We start from the raw sequence: 26,643 nt of genomic DNA, 5'->3' as shown, positions 1-26,643 counted from the left end.
TGTCACCCACAAAGGTGTTCCATAACTGCATAAGCAAGCTATCATTTATGTTGAAAAGAAAACAACGAGAAGCAGACGCACACACACGCACGCGAAGCAATAACAGCAGCGAGTGAGGAGGGCATATAAAGCTCACGCAAAGCTCGGTGGCGGCTGGTTGGCAGTTGATGATAGTGTTTCTGCATTTATTGCACGTAATTTCATTGTTGTTGTTGTTGTTGCTATTGCGCTGCCATTTCGTAACGAATGCACTCAAGTGTGATGTGCAGCGGTGTATTGTGATTTTGAGGTTAGGCCACATAAATATAATTTCCATAGAAAAAATTGCCTTTTATTTCACCTCACTCGTTGCTACCACACACGGAATTGTTGTTGCTGTTGCTGCGGTGATTGGCGTAAAGGCTCGAATTCAGTAGTCTGTCGCAATTTTATTTACATTATTTGTTATGATTTATCGTTGTCGTTGTTGTTGTTGTTGTTGTTGTTGTTGCTCTTCACTCACTACAAACAATTATAAGGTAATTGTTTTTGTTGGTGTTGTTAGGGCTTTATTTTCAGCGATAATCATGCTTTCGTTGTTGTTGGTGTTGTTGTTTTTGTTGTACAATGACCGTGCGGGCATGCGCAGCCAAGTGTAAACAGCGAATGGCTAATTCAAGTGGCCAATAAACGCCGAAAGTGGCGCACAAAGCAGACGAGCAGACAGCCACTGCAGTGAAAGACATTACCAATGCTGAGTGGCTGTCGTCTGTGGCCATAAGAAAAAGTCAGGGTGCATATTTAATGACCACTTGTCGCTGACGATGTAAATTGATGATACTTTTGTTATTTACTTAGTTAAAAAAGAACTTACTAGCGCGCTGGCTAGATGTGAGAAAAGTGCGATAAGTCAATTTTAAGTGGAGAAAAATGGTCTTAAGGGGTTACATGGATCTCCTTGGGTAAAAAACCGCTTTTTTGAAAAAAAATTTTTCTCATATAAAAAATAAATATTTTTTTAGCATCTTTCATTGTTACAAACATACACTATTAACAAAGAAATTTTAAAATTTTTGCAAATAAATATTTTAAACTCGGCCGTTGCGACGCCATTTCCGGTGACCCCTCGGTTAAAAGATGCGCCCGCGTTGGCAGGATAACTCCTTACAAGATCATCTAAAGTGAAAAAATACGTGTTTTAGTTAAAACCGTAACTTAGAACTTGGACGAAGGAAAAAAACTGAAAATTGGATTTCTGGCGGACATTTACAAAAAAATTAAAATCTCAGTGAAAATCGGTTGAGTAGTTCTCGAGAAACCTTGCCGACCGGCTTCAAAACACAGTTTCAGAATTAAATTTTCTGCAATTAAAATATCTTTTAGATTTAAATACATAGAGATAGTCTCCAAAAAAATCACCCGAAATTGTAGAAAACCCGGAAACAGTTGAGACAGGCGTTATCTTGCATCAAAGTAGTCTAACAATAAAGGTTAGGTTAATCTGGTAAACCAATGAGCCACGTATAGACCAGTTTTTGTGCTTCGCGATACCATATGGAGTTCAGTTACTAGGTCCATGCGGAATAGTCATTATTTAGGATGCCTGGGCTCGACGCGAATTTTAACAGACTCTGGGCCGCACTATCGATATCTCCTTACCATAATAAATCTAAGATAAACTAAAGCAAGTTTATCTTTTTATGGGCACTACTTAGGCAATAAATCCTTCGACGTACGTAGGTTGCCTTTTATATTTCGGGATTCGAGAAAAAAAAAAACAAATTTTAATAATCAAAAATCGCTTTATTGTTTTTTAAAATAATCTCCATTAAGATCCATACACTTCTGCAAGTGTTTGAACCCATCGGCGAGGCATTTTTGCCACTCTCATTGAGGTATCTCCAAAACATGCGTTCTGAACACGACAACCGCCTATTCAGGGGTCGAAAAACATTAAACTCTCAGTTTATTTTTTACTAACGGGAATAAAAAAAGATCATTTAGTGCCAAGTCAGGAGTATACGGTGGAAGACTCATCAGATTGATGTTTTGTGTATTCAAAACTGCAGTTGTTTCAGTCGATATATGGGAGCTCGCATTGTTGTGGTGAAGCGTGATCCGTCTTCGGCGATTGGTTTTCCTGATTTCTTGAAGGACAACTGACAATTGTATACCACTCAAAATTTACTGTTTTACTTGTTCTTCGTGGTAGCGACATTTCAAATTTTTCCAAAAAAAAAAACCGGCAACCATTTGCTTAGAAGCGATTTGTGTGCGAACCACTTTTTTTGGGTTTGGCTCATCTTGAAATACGGTCGACTGCTTTTTACTTTCGGGCTCATAGGCGTAAATCCACTATTCATCACCAACACGTTGTCTTAAACGTATTTCGAAGCACCGCTAGAGCATTTTTTTAACACTTTTCCCAGCCAAGCGGCACGAGCCTTTTCTGAGCGATCAACAAATTGTGTGGGCTCCGCCGTAAAGAAATATTTTTTGCGCTCAAATGTCCATGCAATATTGTTAATCCTCGCCGAAAGTTGTAAAAAATAATCGCGCGAAAATGTTTGCAATTAAATTATATTTTTTGATCGAAAAGAATATTTTAAGTTACAGTAAACAACACAAATAGCGCACGTATGTCAAAACGTTCAGAGCATACACACCATGAAAAATGTCAAACTTTACGATAAAATTGTCAGTTTTAGGATTGCAACACTAGTGATGCTAAATTATTAATTTTTGTCTATAAAAAACTTGAAAAAATCCTTTTATATACTTAAAACTTTAGATACACCACATAGCCTCTGTTTCTAGCATGCTCACGTTTAATCATATTTTCCTTACACTTGTAAAAAGCATCGGTTGAGATGGCTCTCAGTGCCTTTTGAGAATTTAATTGTGTCAGCTCTTTTTTTAATTTTTGGAGCGTCATTCGCTAGATTGCTAGCCACTTTCGACGACATATTCATAAACGTATGTCTCGCCACCAGTTGTCGAGGCTCTCTTTTGCGACCTCTACTCGAAATCGCTTTTACAAAAGATTCAGGATAAAACACGACGACTTTTAAATGATGTTTCTTTAATTTTTCCGATATTATCGTCATTAACAGAGGTTATTGTCCATCCAACTCACATAAGGCGAGGTTTCCATAACTTCACGACGTTCACTCAATGCTTTATGTTACTCAAATACTTTTGGTCGTGATAAAGTGGGCTCCCTGTACAATTTCTGCAAAATTTTCAAAGAATCCATGGTGTGATTCTCTAAGAAGTAGCAAAATATCAAGCAATATTGTTGTTAAATTCTTTTCCAAATCGCGAGACAAATTTATCATGTCGTAAACAAACCGGTATCAAATACAGATCAAACTTCACCCAAACAAATAAAAAAGGTGTACCAATTTTTTATCTATTCGGTTTTATCACCCAGTTTATGTGGGACAGTCGAAGTCATATTAGACCACATTGCATATTGGCTCGTTCACAATACTTGCCTTAAAAGCAACCTTCTGGGGAAATGCAAACTGTCACTAATCTAACGAGTTACCCTTGTGCATATGTTCATTGATTGCATAACGTTGTTACTGACTTAACGATGTTTAACGAAGACTGTCATTATAATGAGGAAGGCCGTTTACACTGTCAACTTGACATAAAATGTGGTAAATTGTGGTAATTTATTGGCCAAGCATTTATGCAGTAATTTTAACTCATCCAAATTACATATATTTATATAATTTCTAACTAAAAAATGTGAGTAAATTACTACCATCTTAAATAGAGTATTTCTCAGGACGCTTTTTTACTTTTCAAAGAGCGCATCCCGATTATATGTATAACCCTAAAAAATGCATAGAAGATGTAATCGTAAAAATATCACAGGCACTTCCCTTTTGATCCACTATTGTGGGATTACGCTTGAAACATCTTGAATCTCACACCTTCAGCCAGGTATCTACCATAAATACATTAGTAGGAATCGAAATCAATCTCATAAAGATGTTACATGAGTTTCCTCGGGTAAAAAACAGTCTTTTTTCAAAAATTTTTTTCTCATATAAAAATGAAATATTTTATTAGAATTTTTTATTGTTACAAACATACACTATTAACAAAAAAATTCTGAAATTTTTGTAAAAAATTATTTTAAACTCGGCCATTGCAACCTCATTTCCGGTGATCTCTCGGAAAAAAGATGCGCCCACGTTGCCAGTACAACTCCTTACAGGATTATCCAAAGTGAAAAAATACGTGTTTTAGTTAAACTTAGAACTTGGACAAAGGAAAAAAAGTGAAAATTAGATCTTCGCAGACATTTTTACAAAGTAATGAAAATTTTGCGTAATTTTTTTTCGTTCCTTCCTTCGCTCAAGCCTTTGAAAATTGTATCTCAAAGGCCTGTGTAAAATTTCATAATCATCGGTTGAGTAGTTCTCAGGAAATCTTGCCAACCGACTTCAAAACCACCAAAATATCTTATCTGCGACTGTGCAAAAGAATATAAAAATACTTATTTCTCTCTCTCTTTCTCTCTTCCCCTCCTATCGAGCTCTGTTTCAGCTCTAGCTGCATCCAATCACTTTGGCTTACATGTTTACACCAAATTTTAATTGCAATTGTAAACAAGTAAAATCATTGAAGCGTTAAGTTGATTGGTAAAATAACGGCACTTTTATTACTAAAGTTTATTATTAGCTGCTAAACTTTTAAGGTAAAGCATAAACAAAGTGGCTATTATATGGTATAATGTAAAGTATACTTTAATATACAGATATGGATGGGATTAGAGTTTTTACAATGTGCTTAATCAAATATTAGGGTCACATAAATAAAGTTCCGACTTAGTGGAAACTTTCAAAAAATATTTCGGTTAATTTTATTAACGGCTAAAGGCAACAAAACACGCAGTAATTAATTAGTTTTTAGTTATATTTCAATGCCTGCCGCTGTACAAGCGATCAAAAACTAATTTTCAAAAGATACAAATCACATTTTTTACAAGAAATGCAAATGTATATACATATACATATATGTATAAACATATATACTTATATACCGATTTACTCATTACTACTAAAACATGCAAGTCAGGCTATTGCCAACTCTTTAGTGTGCCGAGCATTTTGCGAATTGCCAACTTAAAATTTCATGGTCAAAATACTGCTTTTTGTGACAAAAATTTCAAATTCGCAAATGCAATAAAATGGTTAATGATATTGCTAAAAGTTTGGTAAAAATATTCAGAAAATGCAAAATTGCAATGTTGTGTTTTTTAACAATTATTTAACTGTTAACGTTTCCATTAAATTGAGGATGTTTGAAAAGCAACAAACATAAATCGAAAATGTATTGCAATCTAATGTTTATATTTCAACATTTATATACATTGTGTCAAAATAGTACCTGAAAAATGTATATAATTTCATTCCATTCATCAATATTTATTTTGTCACACTCAAAGTAATCCCCATCAGTATTACAAGGCATCGCTTTGGCCAACGATCTTTCCAGACCTCGAAGCATTTTTACAATTAATACATTAATGGGCCAACTAACAGTACACAATATTTATGTGTATTTTTATAAAAGTATTTAGAGCGAAATTTTATTTAAAAGGTCAATGGAGCCCGGCTCCGCGTCTCTGCGAGGATGACATTATATTTGATCTTGTTACTGAACTCGGCCTAGATTGGCAATGCGACCAAAAAAAGAGAAGATGGGAGTTAAACACAACGTTTGCATTTACTAGTAAAGAAGAATTGACCAAAGGTTTTGTGATCGACAGTTCTTATTACATATTCAATAGATCAAAGGGTAAAAAAAAACAGCAGCGGACTTCCTCTGCAGTAATAGATAGAAGATAAATACAAACTAAATGACTAGAAATCAGGCTTTCAAGCCAAAATTATTCGCGCAACAGTAGAGCGCTGTGAGCTTTTGCTGTAACCACCATGTACATTTACCTTATAGTGGATACCAAGCGGCAATTAAGTATATTAGTAGCTCATACAGTTGGTTTCACTATGTTAGATTATGCAAGGATAGGATAACTAGACTGTAGTGGAAAAACCCGACGAGTTTTCTCGCTCGGTGACAGCCAGGAACAAAATTTCGCTGAGTCCAGAGGAACTCATCCCAAAAAAGTACTTCGGTAAAGTTTTGATTTTAGATTTATTTTACTTTTTTACTAGATTAACTTTTACTTTTAGGGAAGAAAGTATTAAGCAACATTGTAGGATTCATCACAGGACTCTCTTAAGATCCCTCCTTCAGAAACTCGATAAAGTGAAATCTGCGGAATGCCCAGCAGTGGAGGATGATGAGACCCTGAAACATTTATTAAATATACCACGGTTTTTCATGTTTATTATTTAGATCACCACAGCTTCCAGGCTAGTTTAGCGATAAAAAAGACTCAGTTCGGCCAATTATTAATATTTTATATTTAAATTGCAAACCTTAACTTATTTTTCTGAGGAAGAAATTATAGTAAGTGTAGAGCAAACAAGAAATCTTTTTCATTGAAAAATGAAAAATTGTGTTTCAGCTAAAGCGATGATGTGAACGTCTAATGCTTAGGGTTCCGTTAATCATTATGCACCTGTCTGAGTTAATCCTTCCTTTAGAAGTTATATTACTGAACATTTTTTTTTAAATAAATCCATTTCAATTGAATAGGTCAATTTGTTATAAAATCGGTCTGAGAATACTGTTGTTCAACTCCCTTCATCTGTTTTGTCTGTGTTACCCAAGTACACAGCAATCAAAAAACTATCTGAGCTTTTTTTTTAGAATGAAAACCTAACCATCCGATGGTACATATAAAGGGTGATCTAGTTCTAGGTTCTCTAATTTTTAAAGAAAAACCACAGAAACTTCACATTTGATGGGGAACATTTGTTATCATTCGAAAGTACATTCTTTGGCACTTACTTTATTAAGATTATTTCTTTAAAATGTTAACCGCGGCTATGTCGCAGATGATCCGTCCGTTGGGTCCAATTTTCGATGACTCGTTCGAGCATTTCGACTGGTAACTGACGAATGACACATGTCATCCCAGGCCTGAATGGAAGCTGGATTGTCCGCGTAGACTTCAGATTTTACATATCCCCACAGAAAAACTCTTCAATATAAGATCTCAATTAAAAATGCGCCAAGTCGTTCCATACGTCAGTCCGAGTTGCTGCGAACGACGTCAAATCGACTCTCCACAGTCTTTGTGTACATTCTCAGCTACGGCTGTTATATTTTCTTCACTGCGTGGTGCACAAGGTCCATTCGGTCGAATATTATCCAATAATGAATGCTGGGTCTCAAGAAGGGTGATGGTGTTGCGAATGGTATGCTTAGTATACCGATTATGTTGACTATGAGTTGAGTGAAGTGCGCGAAACACATTCTTTACAGAACGAGAATTTTCATAATAAAATTGAACGATTTATAAATTTTGTCAGGCGAAAGTCTAACCAAGATGAAATGGCGAGCAATACTGAACAAAAATAACATGACGACTCACGTGTGATCTGTCAAGAAAAGGCTATTGAAAAAAGTATCTCTCTTGGGTCACCCATTACAATAAAATACAGATTACTAAACCAATCAATTAGAAATATTAGCAGCCCTTGTTTTTTGTTGGCAAGATTAATAATAATTATAGCTTAAAGATATAGCACATTGAAGTAGTCATGTGAATATTTTTTACTGCCGTCTTCCCGCTAGTTCTCCCTGATAAAACTTAAATAAAATCTAGAATCGCTAAAAAAAATGTTGTCATTGTTTGCCGTCACCCACTTTCCTGAAAGCATTTTTAACCCAACAAAAATTGTGATTTATTTTAGCCATGATAACTTTCACATGTGGAAAGATTCGCAAACTGGCATATTTCTCTAACCATTATTGCTTGTTTCCTCCGAACTCAGATCACATTGTCCACCATCTGCATTTATTGCATACATACAAACATAACTCGGTTTCATTTCTGCGCTAGACCAAACTAAATATATCGTCTTTAACGACTCGTAAATATTTATGTATAAATACGGATACATACATACTATATATTTTTTGCTGAGTGCTTTGCTTTTAAAATTTCAAGTTTACCCCCGCCATGCGGCCATTGTTGTGTTCGAGCGGCATTTAAATTCACTGTTGCAACGAAACGCATTAACATAAGTTGCATTTTAAAACTAAAACTATGCCCATCGACTGTGCAATACAATATGCTTAGCTGCCGCCAACAGCAGCAACAATATTTAGCTCAGGGTTATCATAAATTTTGATCGAATGCTTGGCATGGAATTGAGGTCAAAATTAAAAAGTGCTGGTGGTGTAAGAGTACACTCGTTGCTTGCAAAGTGAAGTGAAGTAAAGAGCATAAATGCATGCGAAAAAGAAGAAAATATAGCGAAATAATTGGGAATAGGGACAAATCCAGTGTTGCAACAATAACAACTTACAAAAGCATGTTATCAACTCTCTGTTTCAATATTGGGGCTTTTAGGTTGCAAGAAGTGCAAGTTGTTGGAAATAAGAATATATTCCGTGGGGAGAAGAATATTGTGCGCTTTATTTGGGGGAAATATCATTTGATATTCTTCACTTTGCATAAAAGTTGCGTTCGCAGGGAGTTATGCATGAAGAATCTGCAACGGAGCAGACAATTTCCAACGAAACCCCATTTTCTACTCTTCTTTGTTCCACCCGAAAAAAGCAAAACTAACGGCGCGGTTCTTATGGCCAATGATATCGATGTCATCGGCGTACGCCAGCAGTTGTACACTCCTGTAGAAGATAGCACCCTTTCTATTCAGATCTGCAGCTGTTGAAATATTTGGCGCATGGTGAATATCTGGTCAGTTGTTGATTTTCCAGGCCTGTTAAAGTCCAATCAGTTTGTTGACTGTGGTTTTAATCTATCAACAGTACGCTCGACGGAACCTTATATGCTATGTTGAAGAAGCTTATCTCACGTGAGTTGTAGCGAATAGTACAGTCTCCCTTTTTGTGGATTGCGCCGGGCACACTTAAATTCCAATCGTCGGGCATGCTCTCGTCCGACCATATTCTACGATAAAACTGATGCATGTTCCTTATCAGTTCTTCGCCGCCGAATTGGAATGGCACGACCGGCAATCCTTCGGCATCCGCCGCTTTGTTGTTCTTCAGACGGGTAATTGCTATTCGTACTTCTTCTTGGTCGGGCAATGGAACGTCTGCTCCATCCTCATTGATTGAGGAATCGGATCCACCATGTCCTGGTGTTATGCTTTCACTACCATTCAGTAGGCTGGAGAAGTGTTCCCTTCATAATTTCATTCATTTAATTTCTGGGGCTTCTACAAGAGTATAGTCCCGTCTTGAAACCTTCTATGAGTCGCGCATTTTTTCGTAGAATTTTCGAGCATTAACCCTGTCGGCCAGCTTGTCAAGCTCTTCAGACTCACCCATTTTGGCCTATCTCTTTTTTTGTCTGCAAATGCGTCTCGCTTCCCTCTTCAGCTATCGATATCTATCTCACGTATCCCAAAAGTATTATAATACATTTCTTTATTATCGCCGGGGTCAAGTATATTTGAGCCAATTTAATTATTCATACACTTGTTATAAGTCTTCACGTCACGAATGACTTTTTTAGACTTGGCGCTTTTTTCTGTTTCGAAAAGACAAAAAAAGCAAAGTCCGATGTGTACAGTATCTAAGCGTTGACTTTCGTTTCGTATTTCGAAGTCAGAAACAATCATGCTAGAATGTGACGGAGCATTATCGTGTGAATTTCTTCACGTATATGCCTTAAAACTGTAAGCAGTATTTTTTATTGACCATTTCACTTTGTAAAACAAATCCTTTGTGAAGCACATGACGTTTATCAAAGAAAACTATGAGTACTGACTTTGATTTTTGACCGACTTTTATATGGTTTTTTGATTACGTCTCATTTTTGGAACACCATTCGTTAGGTATGATGCTACGTCCGTTGGATTATGCCTGAACGCCTCTAAGGTCGTATTTTCGATGTTATATTCAAGAACCCACGTCTTGTCGCTAATAATAATGCGTTCGATGAATGTAGAGTCCTAAGCTGCCTAGTCAAGCATCTCTTTTGTGGCCTCTACTCGACGTCGTTATTGGAAGACACTCGGGTTTTTTGGTACAAGTCTATAATTGGCACGCTTCATACCTAAAGCATTAACCGTAACGTGTTTAGCCGATCCATAAGCATTGTAGAGATGCGCTGCTATCTCGCAAATGACAAATTATTTTCAAGCACTGTTTCTCGACTTTTCTTGTATTTCTCGTCATAACAACTGACATGAGAAAGTTTTCGATAACTTATCGACTTTCACTGAATGCTTTTTGCCACTGAACTACTTGTATTCGACATAAAGTTAACTCCCCAAAACACTTCATAAGTTCAAAATCCAGATTTAAGCTATTTTAGGGTACAAAATGTTTATAGAATTGTTAATAGCAGTGTTTAACTGTAATCCTGTTAACTCTACATATTGTTGTTAACTTAACTTAACTACTTAAGTGTTGATATTTGAAAAGACTTTGTAGTACAAATACGCCAAATCCGATGTTGTTATCGCATGACATTCTTTAATCTAACAAAGTAGGGGTGCTAATAAATGAATTAAGTCTAAAATTAGGTAATTTCACTACATGTAAGAATATTTGGAGATGAGTGCACAAAGAAGCGATAAATTCTTGTGCAAAATAACATTTTATAGTTTCGTAGTATTCTCGGATCAAAGCCTCGGAGGGCTAGAAGAAATAGTAATTTCAGGGATGGGCTTGGTATTATGGTAGAGTCAGGTGGGATCTCTATGAAGAACATTAAATCAATAAACCAAAAACGAATTTTGGGTTGTTTATTTAAAAGCTTATATCAAACATCAGCCCCCGTTATTCATAACATCCCTTAATATCTAATAAACCCACTTTGTACTTATACTTGTGTAAAACTTATGTTTCCGGGTCAATTTTATTGAGCGACATGCCTTTGGTCTCCTTAATGAAGACTACAATATAAACCAAACCCAGAACACTTGTCAGAGCAAAGAACCACATCGGCAAGTAGAGACCAAAAGCAGCCAAAGAAATCGGGAACATTTTCATTAGAATAAAGCCAATGATGTTGAAGATGACCAAGCAAATGGCGGCCGCTTTGGCGCGTATCTATTTGAGAAGAGAGACACTTTTAGTATACCAAAAATATATAAAAGTATATCCACATTTAAACTCACCTTCGGTGGCATTAACTCCACCAACAAAACGAATGGAATTGGTATCAGACCCGAATTGGCCCCGAACATAATGAAGCAAACATTTAACAGTGGCAACCATGCGCTCACAGGCGATAAATCGACCACGGTGTTTTGCAAGAGATAACCATACAGACCGAATAACGTCATACCCACACTAGTGACCGCACAAGAGAATATCAACAACGGACGACGGCCGAATCTATCAACCAAAATGGTAGCAGTGTACACGCCAGTGACTTGCACCAAGCCCACAATGATGGTATTGGTGTCCGGATGCAGTTCGGTGCGCGCGGCTACAAATATACTCGAAGTGTAGTAAAGTATGGCATAGGCGCCACAGAAGACGTTTAGCCACATGAGCACGAAGCCATTACCGAAGGCAATCATTGCGCGTTTATTACCTGTGATTTGGAGAGAAAGATAGACAGAGAGAGAGAGAGAGAGAGAGAAAAACAATTATTTTGTTTTTGAGGATCCACATTCTGTACTCACAGAAATCATGCCACGTCACGCCAATCGTGCTTGCCTGGTGGCTGGTTACATCGCTCTTCAGCTTTTCAAACGCCATTTCAAATTGTGTGGCGCTCTCTTTTGTTGTCGGCTGATAGTTGCGATAGAACTTCAGTGACTTTTTAGCGCGTTCATCTTGACCACGCTGCAGCAAGTACATTGGTGTTTCCGGGAAGAAGGTTTGAAGTACCATATAAATTACGGGCAGTAATATGCCCAATATCGGTATGTAATGGTATGGCACGCGTGCTGTTATTATATAACCACAAAATATGCCGCTATTTAACGTTAGAGAGAAAAGTGAGGTTAAGCGGCCACGAATTCTGGAAAAGACAGCAAAGAAAATGTTTCATAATCAGACAATATATTTATATACATACATATAATAGACCAAGTGCTAAGATAGGCTAGTTGAAGCTGAGTAATCTAAAGATATCTATAAGAATTACTGATAAAATTTTCGGGTTTCTACGGATACACACAAAATATGTTGCAATGCAAAAGTATAAGTCTCCTTTTCCAAAGAAATACGTTAATGGAACTTCACCTGTTCAATGGACGAATGGATGAAACAGAGGAAAGGAAGAGCTCCACTCCGTCGGATAAAGCAGGTGGAGAAGGACCTGGCTACACTTGGTATCTCCAATTGGTGCCAAGCAGCGAAAAGGAATAATGACTGGCGCGCTGTTGTAACCTCGGCTATAACCGCGTAAGCGGTGTCTACGCCAATAAAGACGAAGAAGAAACAATGTGAAGGACTTTCCGAGCAAATGTATAGTATTTGACCTTATAACGTCTACCTTTTGTTGATCTGATCTCATCTTTAGTTGGGAGACTTTGCGTGAAAAAGTAAAACATTCCTCTTTTCTTAGTTTTGAAAGCTTGAAGTAAACTCCATCTGAGCTGAAAGCTACGAACTATCTAATAACCCCTTACAAATCATGCATCTACATGGATCTTCAAATTGAAATATTGCCAATTCTCGGTTCAAGTTCCTCAAAGTCGATCTATTGCCTAAGACAGTCAGTTGAATAAGAGTTTATAGATCGATCTCTCGCCGGTTATATAGAGGATGATGTCATTTCAAGACCAGATTTTAACAGAATGGAATTGGTAATTTTGCACTTAGATATGCAAAGAGTCGGCTGCTATGAATTTTTATCGTAAAAATACATTTTGGTTCTTTACCAAGTTTGCCTAGTCTATGGATCTATCCTAAAAAAATTACTTCCACTTACTTCGATGCCAAACGAGGTTTCGGACAAGGCGACTCCCTATCGTGCGACTACTTCAATCTATTGCTGGATAAAATAATTCAAGCTGCAGAGTTGAATAGAGAAGGTATAATCCTTCATAGGAGTGTACCACAGCTGGCATACGCCGATGATAGTGATATCATTGGCCTCAACAACCGCGCCGTAAGTTTAGCTTCTTCCAGACTGAATAAGGGAGCGAAGCGTATGGGTCTGGTTGTGAACGAAGACAAGACGAAATATTTCCTGTTATCAAACTAACAATCGTCGCATTCGCGACTTGACTCTCACGTCACCAGTGACATCCATAACTTCGTCGTAGCCTCGAAATCCAACGCAGAATATCTATTGCCAACAAGTGCTACTTCATACTAAGACAATTGAGTAGTAAAGTCCTCGACGAACAAAAACAAAACTTTATAAGTGACTCATCATCCCCGTCCTGCTGTATCATGCAGAGACATGGACTATGACAACATCCAGTAACTTGACGTTACGAGTTTTCGAAAGAAATTTCTGCGGAAGATAAATGGTCCTTTGCGCATTGGCAACACGGAATATCGCTTTCAAAGGAACGATGAGCTGTACGAGATATAAGACGACATTGACATAATTCAGCTAATTAAGAGACAACGCTGGCGAGCTCAAATCGTCTGAATGGGTGAAAACACTCCAACTCTGAAAGTATTCGACGGAGTTCTCGCCGGGGGAAGCAGAGGAAAAGGCAGACCGCCACTCCGTTGGAAAGAGCAGGAGGAGAAGGACCTGACTGCACTTGGTATATCGAATTGCCGAAAAGAAGAAACGACTGGCGTGCTATAACCGCGTAGGCAGTCTTCGCCGTTGAAGAAAAAGAAGAAACCCATGTAATTTGGATTAAATTTTTGTTTTAAAAATAAAATGAAACTCCAACCGAAAAAAGTCAAAACTCCAACTTATTAGCCTAGGAACAAAGTTGTACTCAAAATTTCCAAAAAATAACGGTAGTGATTGTAAGTTTTAAGCTTTGAAGCCCCCACAAATAGCTATACATACTTTGGTTCAGCAATTTCGCCAATAAATATTGGTATGATGACATAAGTGCCACCGCCTGTGACGCCGGCTAGAAACCGGCTTACATATAGATATTCCACGGAGCGTGCAAAATATACGAGTATCCAAGAAACCTATAAAAAATATGCAGTTAAGACAACGGAGTTTTTTAAAAACATTTTTACACTTACTATATACGGCACGGCTAGACAATAGTTGCTAGCTTTACGTCCGATCAAATCTAACAATACGCCATAGATGATATTACCGACCCCACCGCCTACCGATGAGAGTCCGCCAATCCATGAACCCTCACTTACAGTTATAACGAAGTCCAATTCAGTCTCTGCGGGCGATTGCAATTTCGACAGTATCACCGAAAACCAACCCAAGCCGAAGCCATGACTGAAAGTGATGATCGTAACTGTAAATATTATAAAAGTTTGTTGTACATACAATTATGTATAAGTTTGTTGTTGGCATAAAATTAAGATAATGTAGATAAGTAAATAATGCATTTAAATCGACAAGGAAAGCAAATATTTTTATGTCTGCGAATTGCCAAGTAAATATTTACCCTTACTTTTATAAATATAGTATGCCGCAATTATAAATCTAAAAATATAAAACTATTCGGAGCTTGTACCGCGCCCACTTTACTTGCGAATATCTAAATATTATAATAACACTAGTGTTGGAGGCTGTTTCTTGCTAATTTAGTGTTGCTAAACCCGAAAAAGATAGTAAAAATTTCCTAAAACATAAGATGTTTGTGTTGTAGTCAACGAGTGTAGAGGTCAAACTACCAACATTTTCGAAAATGACAAAAGCTGTACGTGATTGAAAAATTTTTCAACTCAAATTCGTAATCAGAACACCTCAGGTACCTCACATACCTCTTAGCACATCAGTCGAAAATTTTTTCTTCAGATTTGTTGAGTCATGTAATTTACGCATTTGGAATGCCCACAGATACCATATTTCATACAGCGATAGTAGTATTCCCATGCACATATCTCCTAAAAATTAATCCATAATTTTCCCAACAGTTGGCTTTAATGGTCTGTAACTCGCGTTGTCCCATTTATGTAAGTGCATTTATATTACTATATGGCGTTAGAAAGATAAGATTTCGCACTAAAGGCACTTACTAGACAGTCTTGAGATAGCTTAACTCAATATTGTTGTTTTGAGCACGCGTCAGAGTTGGACACCAACAAAGAGAAGATACGCCATAATTTACAGTTTTTCTTCAATAATGCCGAAAAGGTAAACCAGATGGCTGATAATGGAAATCGAAGTGGCCGATTCACTTATATGCACTGCTTCGAAAGTTCAGGAGTTAAACATTGGCTACTATTATGGTTTTCAACCCAATTGCATTTTGGCTGAAATTTCGAAATTCGGTATTATGATTTTCAAATCAAACCGTCAAAAAAATGTTTAGTTAAAGTGATGTCAAACTTCAACTTTTTCTGGTATTAATTTTGATATTGGGCATAAAAAATTTTCAGCTGCTAAAAAACAGTTGTAGTTAAACATTATTGAATTTCTTTAGGAAAAATATTAATAAAAAGTGGGGAAAAGGATAAAACTAACTATTTTATTCATAATTTAAACCAGTTTAAAACAGTTATTAAGAACATATCTATAGGTGGAAGTGCTTGAAACAGGTCAGGCGAGGGTTAAAGAGATGGCAAGTGAGCTCTACATCTCTCGCGAGTCTATTCGAATGATTTTGGTGGATATTTTGAGTGTGAAATGCGTTCTTGCTCGACTCGTCCTGATAAAGCTAAAGATAATTTTTAATCCCACAACCGAAAATTTATATATAATTTTTATTCTGATCTGTGGAGTAAAAAATAGAATAAAATGGAATAAAAAATTAATAAAGAATAAAAGAAAAAAATTAAATAAAAATATAAAAAATTATTAAAATTAAAAAGCATTAAATTAAAAAATAAATTATAAAAGAAATGTAAATTATAAAAATTGAAAAATCAAAATAAATTAAAAAAAAATATAAGATTATAAAGGAAATGTAATCTCTCGAACCGGAAAAAAACTTAAAAATAAATTTTCAAAAGGGCATAAAATTAATTAAATTAAAAATGAAGAAAAAAATTAATACAAAGTTTAAAAAAATTATAAAAATAAAAAATAAATTATACATGATATGTAATCCCTCTAGTCGGAAAAAAACTTAAAAATGATTTTTCAAAAAAGGAAAAAATAAATAAAAACTAATTAATAAATTAAGAAAAAAAATAGTACAAAGTTAAAAAAATTATAAAAATAAAAAATAAATTATACATGATATGTAATCCCTCTAGTCGGAAAAAAACTTAAAAATGATTTTTCAAAAAAGAAGAAAATAAACAAAAACTAATTAATAAATTAAGAAAAAAATTAATACAAAGTTAAAAAAAAACTATAAAAATAAAAAATAAATTATACATGATATGTAATCCCTCTAGTCGGAAAAAAACTTAAAAATGATTTTTCAAAAAAGGAAAAAATAAATAAAAACTAATTAATAAATTAAGAAAAAAATTATTACAAAGTTAAAAAAAATTATAAAAATAAAAAATAAATTATACATGATATGTAATCCCTCTAGTCAGAAAAAAACTTAAAAATGATTTTTCAAAAAAGGAAAAATTAAATAAAAACTAATTAATAAATTAAGAAAAAAAATAATACAAAGTTAAAAAAAATTATAAAAATAAAAAATAAATTATACATGATATGTAATCCCTCTAGTCGGAGGAAAACTTAAAAATTAATTTTTTATAAAATAAAGAAAGGAACAGTCTTAATCTCACAAACTAAAATTTTTGTTTAATTTTATTCCGATTTGAGGAATTGAACATTTTTTTTTATTCATTTCTTTATTTATTTTATGTTTAATACCATATTGTGAAAATTATTATTTTTTTAATTTGGGATTGCAAAACAAAAGAAAAAAATAATAAATTAATAAAATTTTTCAAATGCCGGACTTAAAAATAAATTTATAAGAAAGAAATTAATTAAACTTATTTTCGAATCTGATATTTGGGTTAAAAAATTACTATTATTATTATTTTTTTTTTTGTAGTCCCAAACTATGAAAATAAATATATCCATAGGGTATTAAAAAAATAACAGTAAAAATTAAAAACTAAAAAAAAAATTAAAAAAAAATTGTTTTATAATCAAAATTTTTTCGTGTTTGCGTTGGTATTTCGGATTCTACTATTTAAACTAGCGCTCGCACTAAAATTTCAATTTTTAATTTTATTAAAGGTTTAATTTTTATTCCGAACTTTCGGGATTTAAAAGTTATAATTTAATTTCCTTGAAAGAAAATAAATTGAATTAATAAATCGTAACACTGTGTCATCATAGTTATGTTAACAGCATATGAGGTTCGGTTCAAGTTTTATCCAAAACTTCATATTCTATTTAAAAAACTACTTTCAAAGGAGAACTTGAACTTTTGAAGGATCAAAAGCAATGCTGCTTAAAGTAATCTCGCTTGTGAAAATATGCAATGTGGAATTATTACATTCTCAATCCAGAAATTTTAGGCACAGTTTGTTAAAAATCACAATTTTCAACACTTCGGTCAGCGCTTTCCTTGTACAATTTTCAAAACATTTCCTTTATTACACAACATTCTCACATATAATGGTAAACAAATTTTTATCACTATAATTGTTGCATTAATTTTCTAATGTCGCTACTGAAATTATAGAAATTCACCCTTCGCAGAAATTTTTTGTTTTTCACCACTAGAATTGTTCAAACAATTTTCGAAGAAGATTGTTTCAAAGCACTCACATATACATATGTATGCCTTTTCCTTTTTTTCTCTCTAAGCTTCAACTCACATATGCTTTAAAAAATTATAAAAAATTTATCAAACATTAAATTTTGCACAATATATTAAATGACACATTATTTTCCATTTCACTCCATTTCCTGAAAGCACTGTAAAACTACATTGGTGTTTGTCTGCTTACTGCACACTGAAGCCAGCAATTGTCGCCGAAACTCAAATTTGAAGACGCCTTCCGAATTTTTGCACAAACCAAACATATTTCAAGAATTTAGGCATAAAATTTTTGCAAAAGCAGAAACTCGGTGATGGCCAACCGCGCTTTGGCTGATTCTATATACTAATTGTGCGCTTTTGAAGCGGCCTCACGGCGAACTGACTTTATATATATACATAATTTCATCTTAATACCTTCACTTACATCATATTGCGTTATCAGTCAACAAATTTTCAGACTTTTCTCCCTATGTACATACGGATATAATATACGTTCTGCTGGTATATGGACCACACATTTATTTATAAAGCCGTTATAAATGTATTTGTTACAGTTGGAATTATAAACATAAATGCAATTCAGTATTTTAGACATTTAGACAATGTTTGCTTTTGATTATATTTTTATTATATTTACCGTGATCACATTTGTGCTTGGGTAATTTCTTTAAAAATTTGCATTCAAAGTTTTTTGATAAAGTTTGAAAACATTTATGTACCAATAACTGTGGAGTCGAATATGCATTTTGAAATAAAAATTTCGAATAAATTTTTGAATAAAAATCTTTTCAAATCGAAAAAAAAATTATTATTATTATTTTTTTTATTTTATAGTAATTTTCTTACTCTGAAAATTTTTCTTATTCTGAAAATTCACAACTCAAAAATTTTTCAAAATAAAAAATACGTGTTCAATATTTTGCCTCAAAGAAAGAGAGAAAACAAGTTTTGCATATAAATTTTGTATGGAACGACCCATATAGTATGCATACCCAGCGGGATAATGGTTCACCGCTTACATTTTTCTTTGAAGAATGCTTCGAAGAAAATTCTATGTAGAATTCTTCGATACCAGGTGTTGTTCATATTTACAATCAAATAAGTACATGAAAAACGTTACAAAACAATGTTGTATAAACAACAAATACAAATTGATGGAATAAAATTTATAAGTAAATATTTTCATTATTTCGTCAAATCGTCAAGCATTTGAAGAAAATTTGCACAAAGTTTGTTGTGTTTAGTTAAGCTGCTATTTTAATTAAAAATTTTGTTTATTTTTGTGTTTAATTTTGAATAAAGAAATAAAGAATGTTCTCGCGAAGACTAATTAAAAAAGAAGAAAGTGAATTTTTCGGAATGGCTGAAAACATAAATGCTGAAAGTGATTCTGAAGAGGATGCGCTGAATTGTGGTTTTGCTGGAATATATTTACTTCGGTGTGAAGGGCAAAAAATCGTTAAAGGAACTTAAGCACTTTAATGCGTTACTATTTGCTAAGTTTTTCGTGTTTTTATCATTGAAGGACATAGCTTCAAATTTATAACTACATACGGTTTCAAATTTTTTTGTAGAATGTGTGAAAGTAGAAGGCTTCACCGAATCGAAGTATGCTCACCAAATTCAAAAAAGCATCAGACTCGCCAAAGGCCGTTTCTTCAAGTCTCGTTGCTTGGGAAAAAAAAAACGAAAATAGACTCAGCCACAAAATTAAAGGAAAAGCATTTCTTTTTATACATAAATACTTATTTTCATACATATGTATGTACATGCACTTTTATAAATAAAGCAAAATTAATATGCAATTTTTTCTATTTTACTATTGATCTTGGCATCGAAGAACTCTGCGTCGCTATGGTAAGCGAAAGGGGTGAACTCTTACTTTTCCTAGGACATCGCCGTATTAATTTTGATCGATCAGAGTAAACGATACAATCATGCTGCATCGTTTACCTCGCTCGTTTACCAATGTCTACCATATCCCGCTGGGTATTTATATATGTACATATATAAGTGCAATTGTCAAAATATACGTAATGGTTTATGATGGGGAAAATCCGAAGGTCTATATACTACGTGTTGCTTACCTAACCGGCAAATATTTTATTTATTTTATAAATATCTGCAAATAATTTATCAAGCTATAAGATATGGAGATACAAGATTTAGGATCAGCTAAAATTTATTGTGGGAAGTTTTGGAAATTTTTATGCTCTGTTTAAATATACATATATCTAATTATAACTGGGTTGTGTCTTTTTCTCCAACTCATATCATAAGTTTGAATGGAAAAATACGAATATATTTGTGCAGGGTGCTGATCCACATTTTTAAGTAATTATTTTGGCCTTTTCTAAAATATTTGACTCATTTTTTTGACACTATCTAGTCCTGCCATAAGTTCTGTTACAAGTTTAGGTACATTACGAGCATACAAAATGGACTCTGTAACACAGCTTTTAATAAAGATATTTTTATTTAATGTTCCATATATTAAGCAAGCGATCAACAAAATTGTATTCGAAACGACGCGGAAATTGATCAGTAGCAGCACACACAGTTTCTATTGGAATTGACGAGGCATTCGAGAGGCTATATTCCCTAACTCTAACCACAAACTCTACTCTAATCGGCTAATCATTTGCAGCTTTGAAATCAGCAAACCAAAAGTTTCCTTTTTACCTGATGCTTGACTAATAATATGAGAAATTATTCGAAGTCCCAGCAAAATTAAAATACAAACTTCTGGGTGTCCAAAGAATCAAAATAAATGTTGGTATAGGATAGGATCACCTTCTCCTGCTAGGTCGAAGAATGAAGTAGTTAAATTTCGATCTGTTAATGGTATTGTGATAGACTGGTAATGGCAATAAAAGTAGTACTGTGTGGTATTTGTCTTATGTATTGGAGTAGGCTCTTACTCGAAGATGCAATGCCCTCCATCTAAGAGAGTATTGCTTAGCTGCTTTATTACGCATAAACGAAAACATCGGTTGTTACAATTTTGCCCACATTTAATCACTTTTTAACAGTAGTGAAGAGATGTAATGACTTCACAGCAGACTCCTCACCAAATTGTTACAGCAGCTGGAGCAACACGTTGAATTCTTGGTTGGTTGGTTGAAAAAGGAGGCGCGTAATCTCCCTTAGTAATCGTAATCTATCATTAGACCCATTGTACTACCGGCTGTTAACCAAATTAAACCTTATCCAGCAACTCAGTGGATTTGGTAAAAAACCTGATTTTTCATTTGTAAAAAGAATACTTTCATGGCCGTTGTCCGCGTGCTACTGAAGGATGCCGCTTACATCTATTGAGCCTAATTTACGTTGCGTTCAAGAGCATTGTCAGCTGATGACCAGTTAGCAGGATTTCACTTGAACATCCAAAGAGTCTTGACAGTAATCTGGTCGACATATTCAACTCCCTCGGCATAATTATCTGTTTTCTAAAGCAATTACTGCGTTTGTGTTCGCGAAAAATTTGTATGGCTGAACTGGTTCGTGCCGTTCGTGGCAGGACGACCACTTATCTTTCTGCCTTAAACTGCAGACATTTGGAAAAAAATGATCACGTAAACAAACATTCATTCATACGCCCATTTTGTCAATTTTTTTCGACCATAGCTTATTGTATGGAAATATCGCCAAGAAGTGGCTTTTTTAATGTTTCATCCATGGAGAAGGTTGGAAACACTGCAGGAGTGAAGCACTTCTTTTTAGCGCAGTTGAAGTCGACAAAGTAGCTTTTTTTGAAATTACCAAAAATCCTTTCTTTTTATACTCTCGCAACAATGTTGCTAAGGAGAGTATTATAGTTTTGTTCACATAACGGTTGTTTGTAAGTCCTAAAACTAAAAGAGTTTAGATATAGGGTTATATATACCAAAGTGATCAGGGTGACGAGTAGAGTCGAAATCCGGATGTCTGTCTGTCCGTCCGTCTGTCCGTCCGTCTGTTCTTGAGTAAAAATTGAGATATCATGATGAAACTTAGTACACGTATTTCTTGGCTCCATAAGAAGGTTAAGTTCGAAAATGGGCAAAATCCGCCAACTGCCACGCCCACAAAATGGCGGAAACCGAAAACCTATAAAGTGTCATAACTAAGCCATAAATAAAGATATTAAAGTGAAATTTGGCACAAAGGATCGCATTAGGGAGGGGCATATTTGGACGCAATTGTTTTGGAAAAGTGGGCGTGGCCCCGCCCCCTACTAAGTTTTTTGTACATATCTCGGAAACTACTATAGATATGTCAACCAAAGTCTACAGAGTCGTTTTCTTCAGGTATTTCCATACACAGTTCAAAAATGGAAGAAATCGGATAATAACCACGCCCACCTCCCATACAAAGGTTATGTTCAAAATCACTAAAAGTGCATTAACCGACTAACAAACAACGTCAGAAACACTAAATTTTACGGAAGAAGTGGCAGAAGGAAGCTGCACCCAGGCTTTTTTTAAAAATTGAAAATGGGCGTGGCCTCGCCCACTTATGGACCAAAAACCATATCTCGGGAACTACTAGACCGATTTCAATGAAATTCGGTATATAATATTTTCTTAACACCTTGATGACATGTACGAAATATGGGTGAAATCGGTTCACAACCACGCCTTCTTCCAATATAACGCTATTTTGAATTCCATCTGATGCCTTCTCTGTAATATATATATATGTACATTAGGAACCAATGATGATAGCGGAATAAAACTTTACACAAATACGGCATTTGAAAAATATGTAAATGACAGATAATGAAATCTCGATTATCACTTTATCGTGCGAGAGTATAAAATGTTCGGTGACACCCGAACTTAGCCCTTCCTTACTTGTTTAGTAGAAGAAAGGTGACAGATGTTCCCTAAAATTAACTGCTAACTTTACTTCTTGTCTAGTCGCTTAACTAAACTATTTTCTATGTAAGCATCGCTCTTTGGGGGTTGTTGATGTTGTAGAGGCAATATACTGCAGAGTTGACAGTCCTTGTCCTTAACAGTCCGAGTCCATTCCGGTTACGTAGACTCAACAGTCATGGGAACGGACTCTTTCATTTTCAGAACAAGACCCTTTCGGAGTCTTGTTTGGCTAAAATGCGATCCCATTTGACAATATTAAATATGGTTTAGCTCGTGACTTAATTAGACCTATTTAGCCATGGGAATGAAAAGTACTTTTTTCTTCGCCAAATAAAGCGGCACTCATTGCACCACCAGTTTCTAAGGTTTCATACGTTATATGACTCAGGCTAGCTTTTGAGACGCCTACTGTCTTTATCTTATCATGCCCTGCCTCAATTTATATTTGTTTAATTTTTCCAAAAAATATACATCCGAAATGACTTACATACTATGAAAAAGCATACTTTATATAGGATTTGACTTTTTCTTTAATATTTTTTTGATGCTCAATTCGGAGAATGTACTTTTAAGTGTTGCCCATAACAAGAATGCCGTTTCCGCCCATCAACATGGCTTGGAAATTGCATTGCTTAAAGCTGGTTTGGTCTGGTTGTGGCGGCTTTTGTAGTCAACTTGTCACTAAAAGCCGGCGCAAAAGGCACCATGTAATTGCTCCATTTAAGATTTCAATGCTCACAAACAGAAATTTAATTTACTGCACTTTCCTCGCATCGCGACTTTGCGGCAACAGAAACATGCCACTTTATCGCTAATAGGTCGTCTTAACTCCGCGTTGCTGTTGTAAATTAATCGCTTCATCCCCAAGTAGTTAATTGTGTCATAAAAATATATACATATATACCTGTATATATGTATGTATATATGTGTATGAAATATTTTTCTAAATAATCAAAACTCTATTCGTTGCAATGATATATGTAAGGCTTAGTGCATAGTGTAGTGGTGAGCAAGGAAAGCAGCGCTTAACAAAATACAGAAAAATGTTTTCATAATAATTTTAATGCACTTTGTTTTTTTCGCTCTTTCGCTTGTTGATTGCGTTTGTGTTTCTCACTTTTTTTATACGCTAAATCTTATTTCGGTCCTGACCAACTGGGCGTATACGTAATGTTTTGACGATGCATTGAAATTAAGACACTCAATCTCGGAATGAAAATCGGAATTAAAAATCGGGTATTTGCAGACAGTTGAGCAGATAAACGGACATGGCTGAATCGACTCCGATCGTCACCCTGATTATTGCTATATACAACAACAATGTTATTTTTACAATTAGAATTTCTGTTTATTTAGTTTTTTCTGTGCCAAAACATAGGTCCAAATATTGCCACTCTGGGCTTAAATTGATTTTTGTTACAGTTATCACATGCTTGGATTTTTTAGGTCACGTAGTTGCTTTTTTACTGTGATTTAAAAAATTTAAACTTAATGCCGAAATAAGGAGACGAAAAGAAACTCTTCGTGGACACAGTTGAGGAAAGTTGTGACTTTGGCCCGTGAAAAGCCATTTTATGCCTAAAAAAATTAAAGATGAGTTAAGTGTTAGTGTCACTGCTTCAACAATAAGAAAAAAGTTAATAACAGCTAAACTATATAGCTGGAGTCCAAGAAAGATGCCATTACTTGAACCCCGGCATGTGCAGACCAGAGTTCAATTTGCTGAAGAGCGCCTGCGTTGGCCAGTCGAAAAATGGCGCCACATATTGTTGATCCGAGTAATAGTTTCGGATATACAGTCTTAAGGACTTGTGCGCTCGAGGCTAGCTAGGCTAAGTGCGCCGTTTTCAAACGCGTTTTTTGAAAACTGTGTTCTTGAAGTCGGTTGGCAAGATTTATCGAGAACTACTCAATCGATCTTCATGAAATTCTACATATATCTTTAAGATCCATTTTGACTTGGACGAAGGATTCTTTTCAATTACAACTATTTGAAAAAAAATGTCGCGAAATTTTAATTTTTTTGTAAAAATGTCTGCTAAAAATCCAATTTTCAGTTAATTTTCCTTCGTTTGAGTATATAACTAAAACACGTATTTTTCACTTTAGATGATCTTGTAAGGACTTATCCTGCCTTGTTTTTCAAAAATTTCAGAATTTCTTTACTAATAGTGTATGTTTGTAACAATAAAAAATTCTAATAAAATATTTAAAAATATTATTTTATTATATGCGAAAAAAAAATTTTGAAAAAAAGCTGTTTTTTACCCGAGGAAACGCATGTAACCCCTTAACTATAAACAAAATTCGTTCCAACATTTTTCAAGCTATAAATGAGTGTATAAACACTTTTTCCATATACAAGTACATAATGGGTTGTCTAAAAAGTCTTGCGGTATTTTTATTGATTGTTTTTTTTTTTATTGAAATTGAAATGAATTTTTGATGACTCATGCACAGCTCTTGACCGATGCTATGCTACGGCTTCCACCACCTCTACACCAGAACGAAAACGTTGAAACCATCGTTGTGCGGTGGAAATGGAAACTGTATCGGGTCCATAAACTGCACAAATTTTATTGGCGGCTTGAGATGCATTTTTGCTTTTATCGTAGTAGTACTGTAAAATATGCCGTATTTTCTCCTTATTTTGCTCCATGTTTGCGACGCTATAACACACGAACGACTTAAAAGAAACGACAATCAATCAAACACATGTTAGCGCGTGAAATGAGCTTTCCAAAAAGGTATAGCATGACCCGATGCGACGAATAAAACTACAACTACGCGCTTTCAGCGCCAACTAGCGAAAATACCGCAAGACTTTTTTGACAACCTATTATATGAATAACATGTGATTTATCTATATATATAAAAGAAAGTTGTGTTAGTTAGACCATTTACGAGTATAACTCCAGAACAGCTGAACCGATTTGGTTGTAAATTGGTGGAGAGATTAATTATAATCAGGGTAAGGGCTTATGATACCTTTTATCTCTTTATGTCAAAATTTAATACAACAATGGATTATAACTGGCTCAGTAATCAGTCGTTGAGTATATATTATACCACGTGCATCCCAAGAGACTGATGTAATAACCTTTCCATCCGACTTTTTCGTCTTTCCACGTCTGAGAACCGGTTCATCATGTGCAGTCCACTAGAATGATAGTCGATTGGACTCCCGTGGGAAATGATGGAGCTATGTTTCTATTGTCACACACCGACGCAAAAATTCGGTTTCATTACGATTAAAGAGCACTCAAAGACTTCTCAGAATCAGAATCATTATTCGTTGTTTTTATTGGATTGTGAACTTGCGAGGCACCCACTTTGCACATAGCTTTCGCATCATTAGAGCATCTTGTCCTCGTTGCTCAATTCGCCTGTTTCCAGCTTAGCAAATATCTTTTCAACGGTGGATTTCTCTGAGCCCAAATTCAACAGTATTTTCCCCCAAAACGCAATGCTATCTTATTAACTAATAGTTATAATCCAACTAAAGAAATCATATAGATGGTAGTAGTAGTATTATCTAAGTATCAGCCACAGTGAAGCGTGGACGGGTATTCTAGTATTTAATAAACACAGATAAGTAAAACTATATGATAATATTATAAAATATATGTGATTGTAATATAACATATTTATATATTATCATAATACTATAAAAATATTTATTATAACATTATTTCATATAATTTATAATTGTGTTCAGAGCTACTGGATATTTACATGTACATTGCGTCGTTTGCAAAACTGGTTCAAACGACTGAGCAATCAATGAAATTCTTTTAAGGAAGGTCGCTTTGGTGTAAAACCTGTGCAGGGTACATATTTGATGGACATTCCTATAAATTAGCGCCTAAGGAAATTTTGGCAACAATTTCTTGTTTTGTTACGAAAGTTAAGTT

At 34.8% G+C, this 26,643-nt stretch overlaps 2 protein-coding genes across 2 annotated transcripts in view; one reads left to right on the top strand and one right to left on the bottom strand.

Annotated features, from left to right (window-relative positions):
* Positions 1–26,643, top strand: part of LOC126762238 (CD82 antigen) — a 122,986-nt gene that overhangs the window by 89,740 nt on the left and 6,603 nt on the right. The gene's annotated exons all lie outside the window — the stretch shown is intronic.
* On the bottom strand, positions 10,842–18,216 carry LOC126762236 (facilitated trehalose transporter Tret1-like). Its single transcript, XM_050478838.1, has 6 exons — positions 18,055–18,216; positions 14,239–14,471; positions 14,051–14,181; positions 11,745–12,085; positions 11,232–11,653; positions 10,842–11,163 (listed from the first exon to the last, which is right to left on the bottom strand). The coding sequence occupies exons 1-6, from the start codon at positions 18,128–18,130 to the stop codon at positions 10,951–10,953; spliced, it is 1,416 nt and encodes a 471-aa protein (XP_050334795.1). The 5' UTR covers positions 18,131–18,216; the 3' UTR covers positions 10,842–10,950.

Source organism: Bactrocera neohumeralis, chromosome 6 (assembly GCF_024586455.1).
Source record: "Bactrocera neohumeralis isolate Rockhampton chromosome 6, APGP_CSIRO_Bneo_wtdbg2-racon-allhic-juicebox.fasta_v2, whole genome shotgun sequence".
NCBI classification, from domain to species: Eukaryota; Metazoa; Arthropoda; class Insecta; order Diptera; family Tephritidae; genus Bactrocera; species Bactrocera neohumeralis.
This window is presented reverse-complemented; position numbering and strand designations above follow the sequence as displayed.